At 40.4% G+C, this 11125-nt stretch overlaps 1 protein-coding gene across 1 annotated transcript in view; it reads left to right on the top strand.

The window, feature by feature from the left end:
- Positions 1 to 4257, top strand: part of MBD2 (methyl-CpG binding domain protein 2) — a 63896-nt gene extending 59639 nt beyond the window's left edge. The window contains exons 6-7 of the mRNA XM_060173896.1: positions 2811 to 2949; positions 3782 to 4257. Of these exons, the coding sequence (XP_060029879.1) occupies positions 2811 to 2937 (127 nt within the window). The 3' untranslated portion in view covers positions 2938 to 2949; positions 3782 to 4257. The remainder of the gene's footprint in view (positions 1 to 2810; positions 2950 to 3781) is intronic.
- Positions 4258 to 11125: the final 6868 nt, after the last annotated feature.

Here is an 11125-nt window from a genome sequence, read left to right as displayed (position 1 = left end):
TGGTTTTGTTTAATTCTACATGCTTCCAATTTTTAAATTTCCTTATTGGAGGATTAATGGTTTACAGTCAACAGTAAAATGCAATAGTTTGTACATGTGTAACATTTCTCAGTTTTCCACGTATGAATTCAACACCCACTAGGTCCTCCTCTGCCATCGTATTTCAGGACCTGAACTCTCCCCCCGACTCCAGAGTCTTTTACTTTGGTGCAATACACCAACTCCAGTTCACGTTCTGCTTTGTGTTTTCCCATCTGTTCTTATTTTTCAACTTCTATGAGTGAGGTCATCCCATGTTCTTTTTCTGTTTCTGACTTATCTCACTTAACATTTCCTTTAAGTACCATCCAAGATGAGGTGAAGACGGTGAATTCATCAACCTAGTTTTTCCCAACACAACTTGTTGAAGAGACTCTTTTTTTCTTCACTTAATGTTTTTGGCCTTCTTAGTTGTCCATGGATGTGGGGCTTATTTCTGAGCTTTCAGTTCTATTCTACTGGTCTGTGAACCTACCAGACAGTGTTGATTTATAGTAGCTTCAGGTCGGTAAGTGTGATGCTTCAGTCTTGTTCCTTTTTATCAAGATGACTTTGGTGATTATAGGTATTTACTAGTTTTAGATATACTTTTGTAGCTTTAGTTTTATTCCCTTTAAGAAATTTGGTAGTGGGGGCCAGGTGGTAGCACACCTGGTTAAGTGCATACTTTACAGGGCACAAGGATCCAGGTTCAAGCCCTTGGTCCCCACTTGCAGTGGGGGGAAGCTTCACAAGTGGTGAAGCAGGGCTGCAGGTGTCTTTCTCTGTCTCTTTCCTTCTCTACCTGTTCTTCCCCCCTCTAAATTTCTGTCTCTATCTAATAAATAACGATTTTTTTTATTTAAAAAAAAGAAGTTTGGTAGTTTCTTGATAGGAGTGGCATTAAATCATTACATAGTTTTGGGTAGGATGATCATCTGACAATGCTAATTCCTTTAATCCATGAGCACAGGATATCTTTCAATCTATTTGTATCTCTTTCTGTATCCCTAGTTGTGACTCACAGTTTTCAGTGTACAAATCTTTTGCCTACTTTGTTAGGTTTATTCCTATATACTTGATTGTTTTTCCTGCTGTAGTAAAAAGGGATTGATTTCTGGATTTCTCCCTCTAGTTTAGTGTTTGCATAAAGGAATTTTTTTTTTATGTACTTTATAGTTTACCACATTACTGTACTGCTTAATAATTTCTAGGAGCTTTCTACTGAATTATTTTGGATTTCCTGCATGTACTGTCATCTTAGGACTAGTACACTTTTGCTTCTTTATTTCCAATCTGTATTTTTAAAAGATTTAAAATCTTTTCTCTTGCCTACTTGTTATAATTAGGACTTCTAACACTATGTTGAATAGTATAGTGATAGTGGGCAGTCCTGTCTTGTACCTGATTGAAGAGGGAAAGCTTTCTGTTTCTTAGTATAGAGTATGATGTTGGTTGTAGGTTTGCTGAATATAGAGGAATTTCTTAACTATCCCCATTCTTTTTTAAATGGTTTGATCATGAAAGGATGTTAAAACATGTCAGAGGTTTTCTTGGTAGTGATTGAAATAATCATGTGGGTTTTGTTTTCCCTTTTGTTGATGTGGTCGATCACATTTATTGATTTACATTTATTGCACTAGCCTTGCATTCCTGTGATAAATCCTACTTGATTTCAATGTACAATCTTTTTAATGTGCTGCTATATCTGGTTAGCTAGAATTCTGTTCAGTATTGTAGCATCTGTGTTCATCAAGGATATCAGTCTGTATTTTCCTTTTTTTTTTTCCTGCTGCTTTTTTTGGCATAGCACGGTGATGTGAGAACTGAGGGCTTGAATCCAGAATCTTGTACATGGTAATGTGTGCACCCAACCAGGTGTGTCACCACCCAACCTCTCTCTCTTTCTTAATGACTTAGTAACTCTCATTTTTGAAGTCCCATTGCAATCCCCGAGATAGAGGCTTGACCTGCTGGAATGTCATCTTAGTTGAAGTGATGCTTTTCAGTTTCTCACTTATTTGTAAGATTATGTGGTTTATATATTTTATTTTTGCACCAGGGTTATTGCTGGGGCTCTTTGCTTGCACTACAAATCCAGTGCTCCTGGAGACCATTTTTTCCATTTTATTGGATAAGACAGAGAGAAATGGAGAGAGGAGGGGAAGACATAGAGGGGGAGAGAAGGATAGATACCTGCAGACCTGCTTCACCACTTCTGAAGCAACCCCCCTGCAGGTGGGGAGCCAGGGGCTGGAACTAGGATCTTTGCATAGGTCCTTGTACTTCATACTTCTCACATCACCCGTGTGCTTAACCTGGTATGCTACCGCCTGGCCCTGATTATGTGGTTTAGCTTCATCACGTGATATCTTGTTGCTGGAAGGCCTGGGAACCCAGGTGAGAGTTCCAGCTGATTTTTTCTTAATGTAACCAGAGGAAGCACAAGGGATCCTAGCTTATCATGTCCCCACTTACTTCATCTTTCTCAGTGCCTCACTTCTTCTTCTAGCATTTGCCAGTGCCTCACTGAAGCAGTCTCTTTCCCATGTTCATTCCCTCTCCTATCTCCGCTCCATCTTTGGAAGACAGCCTCTGTGGCGTTTGGTCCTGTGAGTGCAGTAGCTCCTTTTTTCAAAATCTAATAGGGGAAGGAAAGGTTTTTTTTTTTTCTCTACTAATGTTCATAATTTTGAAGTTCAGATAAACTCATAATAGCACCTTCTTATTGCCATAATATGCCAAAAGTATCAGTGCTTTTTTATTCTCTCTCTCTCTCTCTTTTTTTAAAGGAAACAAGAAGAACGAGTACAACAAGTACGAAAGAAATTGGAAGAAGCACTGATGGCAGACATCTTGTCACGAGCTGCTGATACAGAAGAGATGGATATTGAAATGGACAGTGGAGATGAAGCCTAAGAATATGATCAGGTACAGTTATACCCAAGAGATAGGGAGTGAGAGACTTGGGACTTAAGTACTTCCGTTCCCTTGCTTTTACAGCCTAGCCTGCCTCTGGGATATATGAAAAGACTTTTGTCCATTTGAAAAGACTTTTGTCTTATTTAAGGACCATACAAGTTACTGCATCATTTTGTTCTTATTGTGTGAAGACATTTATACTCCTGCAGCCACTCAAGAGGGAGGGGGTGGAGAGAGAGAGAAAGACAGACACCCTGCTTTACTGCAGGGTGTTTAGCATCCATGCTGCATGTGGGGAGCTCGGGGGGTGGGGGCTTGAACCTGGGTCTTTGCACATAGTACTATGCACACTTAACCGAGTTTGCCACTGCCTGCCCCCCCATCCTTTCCCTTTTCACTCCCCCCCCTACCTGTTTCCTCTCCCTTTTCTTCTCCCTGATTTCCTTTCCCTCTCCTTCCTTCCCTTCCTCTTTCCCCAAATTATTTTACTGGTGAAGTAAGTAATAGTTTACTGGACAGTTGTTGACATGCAGGAACAAGTTCTTATCACTCTGTGCTAGGTGTCAGCATACCGCTCCCATCACCAGCCCAAGTCCTTCTTCACTACATTGGGTCCCCAACACCCTCTGTCTCTGATTTCTTTTAAAATGAAATGAGTATTAATGAATATTATCAGAATAGATCATTGAAAAGCTTGATTACTTCTGTACACAATTGTGTAACAAAATGCTAGTCAAAACTTTTAAAATGTGATTCTAAGTGAAATTTAACTTCTGCTCTCCCAGTTTTGTTGACCTGAGGAGTCATGGAATAACATACGTTTCTTTCTTTTTCTTTGCAGTAACTTTCGACCGAATTTCCCCAAGAACAAACTCCTAGAATTGAGCAAAAACGTTTCCACTGGGTTTTGCCTGTAAGAAAAAAAAAAAAAATGTACCCGAGCACATAGAGCTTTTTAATAGCACTAACCAATGCCTTTTTAGATGTATTTTTGATGTATATATCTATTATTCAAAAATGTTTATTTTGAGTCTTAGGACTTAAAATTAGTCTTTTGTAATATCAAGCAAGGACCCTAAGAGATGAAGCTGAGCTTTTGGATGCCAGGTGCAATCTACTGGAAATGCAGCACTTACATGAAATATTTGTTCCCCCCCCATGGTTTTAATATGAACAGGAGTACCAAATAAATTTTCCCAATTAAAGATTATTGTGACTTCACTGTATATAAATAGATTTTTATACTTTATTGAAAGAGGATACCTGTACATTCTTCCATCATCACTGTAAAGACAAATAAATGATTATATTCACAGACTGGTTGGAATTCTTTCTATTAAAGAGTACACACAATAAGTCCCCTCCATATATATGATTCCTGATTCATGTTCAGCTGTTGTCCCTGGGTGTTGGGCTTGTAATGAAGGTGGTAGGAAATAGTTGAGACCTTTACAATATGCCTCTGGATATCATGGAAATTGTGCTGCTTTCACCTGAATTGTAAGTTGTCATCTAACATGTGTAGTGGTTTTTTTTCTTGCCTAAGTTAGCAGGCGCAAGTCAGACTCTTTTGCCACAGGTAAGCAGACTTGCTCAGCAAACTACAGTATTTTACTCATCAGTATCTAGCCTCTAAAGTATTGATATTTCTTTTTGTTGAAACGCATAAGTGAAAACTTCCTTACCATTAAATTCTCCAATCTCCAATTACTCAATTGGCACAGCATTATTTTACTTTATTTTATTTTGTTTTTTTGCCTCCAGGGTTATCTCTGGGGCCCGGTGCCTGCACTACGAATCCACTGCTCCTGGCAGCTGCTTTTCCCATTTTGTTGCTCTTGTCATTATTGTTGCCATTTGCTGTCATTGTTGGATAGGACAGAGAGAAATGGAGAGAGGAGGAGAAGACAGAGAGAGGGAGAGAAAGATAGACACCTGCAGACCTGCTTCACCGCTTGTGAAGCGATCCCACTGCAGGTGGGGAGCCGGGGGCTTGAACTGGGACCCTTATGCCGTTCCTTGCATTTCTCTTCATGTGCACTTAAACTGTTGCACTACTGCCCGAACCCTAGGTACAGCATTACTATATGAGTCATAAAACCAAAACATATCAAAAGCAGATTCCAAGGAAAGATGCAGATTCAAGCACATTTGGAGAACGAGAGCAGAAATAGCATCTTGCCATAGGAAGGGCTTATGTCCTTAACACTGAGTTCTTCTAAAAATCAGACCCATAGACAGTGAGGTCAAAGATGTGACCAGTTTCATCTTAGCTTCTCCTGTACCTTTTATTACCTCTTCCTCTAGAACCCTTCCAGTTCCCAAGAGAGGGGAAGAAGAGAAAGTCATCAAAGCCAATGTGACTGGCTAGGTTTGGACTGTTGTTTCTCTGGACCTTATGTCAAACTACAGAAATACCCCTTTCGGGAATTGTTCATCAATATTTAACTCCAGTCTCTACCTGTTGCCTGCGAGTACTGCTGCTGGTGGAGAGGCAGGACTGTATTCTCTGGGGAAGCAGTTGATATAGGATACCTGCCTGTCAGATTGCCCCAATTAGAAGGATAGTAGGAGAATGATACTGATTTCTTGTTAAGAATTAGTATGACTAGTTAGAACGGCTTTTCTTAGCCTTCCTGCATTCACAGTCTCAGTCCATCCATAATCAGGTTTGGGGTAACTTTACCTTGGAGACTGCACATTATTTTTACAAAGTGATCCAACCAAGATGTATATGCTATTATAAACAGCTTTTTGTAAGAGCAAAACTGCTAGATGCTCACAAAATTTGATTTGTGTCATTTATACTTTGCTCAGGTAGAGAACAAGGTATGAAAGCCATTACATGATAGGCAACCAGGGACTATTTTGTTAAGTCCAGATGTTCCTACTGTATTCATAGAAGCCTATTTTTAAGATTAAATTCATCCTCTTTTTATCTCCACAAGCCCACCGCCATCTTGTGTTTCCTTGCTTGAGTAAAAGCCAATCACTTGATCCAGTTGTCCATGGCAGAAAGCCTGGACTGATCCCAGATACCACCCTTTCTCTTGCCTCCAACATCATCGATTCGAAGAGGCTGAGTGTTCCCACTTCTCCAACACCCCCACACCCCATTTCTGTAGTCTCTTCATGCCACCTCCTTTATCTCCTCTGGATTTGGCAAGGGTTTTCTTTTTTAACCTGTTTTCATTTCCCTTCTCTTTTCTCTCCACCCTTTCTTCCCCTCCTTATCAGAATAGTCCTCAACTATCATTTCCTTGCTCAAAATTCCTCACCTTGAAGAATAGGGTGTTATTTATTTATTTATTTATTTATTTTTAGAATGAACACTTTGAGAAGTGAGCTGTGTTTAAACCAGCTTTCCATTTGTGTGATTTGTCAGGTAACTTAATTTCTTGTGTCCCTCCTCGGTGAAATAGGGGTAGTAAATATACCTACCTCAGAGCTTTGAGGACTGAGAGGCTGTGTGTGGAGTGCTTGTTTAGCACAGTACTGGTGCACAGTGAGTCATTTTCCCTGCAGATGTCAGCTTTATGTCACCACAAGGCGTCATTACCTAATAGCCCCAGCTACCCCAGTTCTTGACTTCTCTGCCTCAGCACCCTGTTTACTTCCTTCACAGAAAACTTCTGAATTTGTATTTATTTGTTAGCTTCTGTCTGTCTACTAGAATGTAAGCTCTGTGAGAGCAAGGATGTCTCTCTTGTTCCCTGTTTGCACCTGAGTACTTAGCTTAGTGCCTGGCATATAGGACACTCAACTGTTTGTTGAGTAAAAGCAAGAATTTTCAAAAGGCTCTTAGTGACCTGATACCTGCCCGTTGGTCTAGCTCATCCTGCCGTTTTCACCATTGCACCTTCAACTCAAGGAAACTCCATTTCCTTTTCCTTGGAAGGGTGCCAGGAGTCTCTGTCTTCGCTCCTGTTCTTGCCTGAAACACCTTTGCATGCCTGTCATACATAGCACATTTCCGGTCTACTAGTCCACACTAGTCCAGTCCCAGTTCAGTGGCTACCTCCTCTGTGACACTCTCCCTGGTTTCTCCAGGTAGATGTGATTTATCCCTGTTTCACTTCCCATTGCACTTTGTAAATACCTCCATGGAAGCACTTTACTGTGTTGTACGTTTTTCTTTGCATGCCTGTTTCTGCTGTTAGACTGTAAGCAGAGTTTGCATCATTTCATCCTAATGTCCGTAGAGTCCAGCACAGTGCCTGGTACATAGCAGTTGTCAATAAAATTTCATTGATGGAATTTGTGAATTAATAAAACCTAAGATGTGTGTCATTGAGGAGAACAATACCTCTGGTGGTGTCCAAGTTGTTGCTGCGTTTTCCCTAGAGAGGAACTCTAGAAAGCATTATGTAATCTCTTTGAATATAAAGTCATTTGAACTTTCAATTTTAAAAATAATATAACATGAATAATGTAGCCCATCACAAATTATAGCAAAAAGGTATCAAAAAGCTTTGCATTCTCAAATGCTACAACATACAGAGTATTTTGTTGAGTATTTCCATAGTAAATGCTATATGAAAAATGTACAGCAATAAATTTTGAAGCTTTACAACATTTGTGTAAGTCTTCAGTGACTTTATGAAGGCTATCTTTTGCCTGTGTTCCCTGACACAAGGAGACTTTAGACGGGGATTGAAAGCTCCAGAACTTTCAGAGCTCATTTTAAGATACTTTAGTTTGTGGTAGAGCTAGTGGCTATTGTCCCTCTGATGAAAGAAATGTCTTGAAAACTTCTCCAAAGAACCAGGTTACACTAGACCTTGAGGTGGTGGTCTTGAAAGCACTACTTCCTGGAAGCTGTTACATTCCCTCTTCCTCCCCACTCTTTTGCATACTTTATTTAGATGATGAGTATTAATTTCTGTGACCATGTTGAAGTACACAAATGCTGCAGTTCCATTGCTCACAGCTAGGAGCAGCAGTGGGCAGGGGAAGGGAGCAGTGGACTCCTGCATTTGTCAAAGGACTGGGATGAACTCTCACATTTTAGGTCGCACCCTGATTTCTCTAACAGAGAACATTTTTGTTATTTTGTCATCTGTCCAGCTTTTATTTTTATCACAAGAAGACATTCTATCCTCAGCAGTTTATAATTTATAGGACACTTCACTTCTGTAATGCCACGTTTGAATTGTGACCTATATAGAGCCGTATCTGCAAGACTGGAGTCAGAGCCAGACTTACTCAAGGCCATGAGGTACACAGAATTTAAATACAATCGTACATCTGTGTTTAGAACACCATGTAACCTTCCAACTTCCCTGCTTGGGTCTCAAGTTGCCTGTTTCTGTCACAAAGAAGAATACTGGTTAACCCAGAACAGGGTGGCTGTAACCTGTACCTATGCAGGAAGCCCATTTATTTTTAATGTGTAAATAGTCAAGACTTTGTCAGTGAACTCTTCTGAGAATGCTTTACTAGGGTTATTTGCTTTTTATAAAAGGTGTACAGGTACCTCTTTAGAGTCACAGGCTGTTGGGAGTTATTTTTATCTGGGGAATTGGAAATCTCTGGCAGTTATTTTTATCTGCAGGTTGATATTTTCTTTGAGCAGTTTGTTTCGTGAGCTGGATGCTGTGAGAAATCTGGCAGCAAAATGCAACAGGGTCACAAGTCCTGGAGAAAGCTAAGTGGTGTCTACATGTGTGACATGTAAAAGTATTCCCTGGGAGTGGAAGCATGTTGGACTTTATAGCATTGTTTTCACCTCATCCTTTTGTGCCATTATAAGTGTATCATCAAGCATATGACACAACAGTAGAGCAGAACATGAAACTGTAAGAACATCTGAGATCTGAGACATATGCCTATCTTTTTGAAAGAGTGTATTATTAAGAGTTTGGAGACCATTATCCCAGAATAAGGCTTCTCGTGTGGGGTCTGTCTATTTCCAACATCAAGGAGCCTACTGACTTCTTGCCATCATATGCAGTTTGCAGTTTTATGGTCTTCTAGAGGATATGTCCAAAAAATTTGTAAACAGAATTTATAGCACAGTGCCCAGCATATAATAGCATTTTGAATAAATGCTGTAGCAATCTATTCCCTCAAAACAAGCCATGGTGATTTTAGGATTAGAGAGTGTGTGTGTGTGTGAGTGTCCTGAATTCTGTCTGAACAAGTAGATACTGCTTAAACCAGAAGAGAACCAAGGTGGGGTGTTATGGCGGCTTCTCAGAGTGCCTTGTTGGTTGAATATGATTTCCATAAACTGATTTCAAGCCCAGTACTATCTAGTTATGTAAGAACAAGAATATTTGTAAACCTAAAAGAAAGACTAGACATTGCATGGTAAGATGCCCTGTTTATGATGAAGAAATAAATTATGATGGAACCTTCTGTGTGAATCATTGTCTGTCCCTCTTCTGTGCTTCACCCTCTGCAGACTTTGTAGAATATAGTAAACAAGAAAATCACAAGTTTACAACTATGACTTAAATTTTTTAAGACTATCATGGTACTTGGAGCAAACCTGAGTTAGAGTTACCAGAAACTAATGTGAGGAGAGGAGGAATTAGTCACCTAAAATTAAGAACCCTTCATGGTATGGGTAGGGGTGTACAGTATTACTCAGTGATCAAGAACACATTTGACTTTCTGGGAACTGTGAATTCATTCAGGAAGTAATTATGACCTTTGCTTTTCTGAAGTTTCTGTTGTGGTTTTAGATGAAATCCTTTAGGCTGCATTGCCATAATCTTAAAAGACCAGTAGAGGCAAATGGAGATATGGGTGAGAGTTAAAGAATGGAAATAATTAAACCTCTTAGGGGGATTTCTACCCTATGGGCATCTCTGAAGAGAACTTGGGAAGGAATAGGTTTGACGGTGAAGGAATGTGTAGTCTTACAAACATATCTGCTTAGTACTTACTCGCCTGTTAATCAAATGTTCAAAGCAATTTACCTCACATCCTCATGTAAACCAGGAAATCACTGGTGAAGATTAAAGAAAGGAGGGAGTTCAATAGGAAGACCATGGCACTTTGATGGTGGATATAGAGTGACAACTTTTGAAGAGGTATATAGAACTCCAGAAAAATATAAAGCTGACTAATCCTACTATGATAAAAATATGTGTGTGTGTGTGTGTGTGTGTGTGTGTGTGTAGGGGGGAGGCTCTTCTCTCCTTCCTTCCTTCCTTCCTTCCTTCCTTCCTTCCTTCCTTCCTTCCTTCCTTCCTTGATATAGACTGGCAGAGAGTCAGGGGGGAAAAACAGAGACATAAGTGCACAGGCATCAGCACTGAAGCTTCCTTTGATGTAGCAGGGCTGGGCTGGATCTTGGGTTGTGCACATGCCAAAACAGCACACTATCCAGGTGAGCTATTTCTCAGGCCCTCCATGTCTTTGTTTTAACCATGGCAGACACAGAAGTCTGGATAACTCAATAACAAGAGTTCACCCTTCTGCTCCTAGTTGAGCTCTGCTGCCTCTTCAACAGCTCTCATGCAGCCTTGAAGACTCAAACATGAGGACAGGAAGAAACTGCTAGAATGGATGAATAGGAAAGCCAGCCAGAGTCCAGGTTCTCATGGACTGTATCAAGTTTTTGGTTCATTTCTGATAATCTTTTTGTTTGTTTTTTATTTATTGACTAGAGACAGCCAGAAGTTGAAAGGGAAGGGAGAAAGAGAGGGAGAGAGAAAGACACCTGCAGTCCTGCTTCACCACTTGGCAAGCTTTCCCCTTGCAGGTGGGGATCGGGGACTTGAACCCTGGTACTAGTGCACTGTACTGTGTATGCTTAACCAGGTGCACCACCACCTGGCCCATCATTTCTGATAATCTTTCCCTGGGCTGTTCATCAAATTAACAACATAAATGCATGTCTTTACTTATTTATGGTTACCTGGGCTTCATCCCTCTCGGCCAACATTTTCAGACAGAAAGAATGATATAGGGAAAGATTCCAGAATCCCAAAGATTTTCCCAGGGCAGTGGGGACTGTGTTCAGAATTGGGGCGTGTACTTGGCAGAGCAGGCACACTATTCAGATTTGCCATCTTGAAGGCCCACCCTTATTTTTTTTCTTAAAAGCTGTTGCTAACTGGTACATACTTCAGACTCAACTTGGAACACTACTCCTCAATGAGTCAACGGAGGTCCTCTCAAGTTTCCTGTCGTGTCACCATTTCATATGTTACTGCTGAGGGTGTTGTTAACC

Source organism: Erinaceus europaeus, chromosome 15, assembly GCF_950295315.1.
Source record: "Erinaceus europaeus chromosome 15, mEriEur2.1, whole genome shotgun sequence".
Taxonomy (NCBI): domain Eukaryota; kingdom Metazoa; phylum Chordata; class Mammalia; order Eulipotyphla; family Erinaceidae; genus Erinaceus; species Erinaceus europaeus.
The sequence above is the reverse complement of the archived record's forward strand: the minus strand, read 5'-3'. Positions and strand labels throughout refer to the sequence as shown.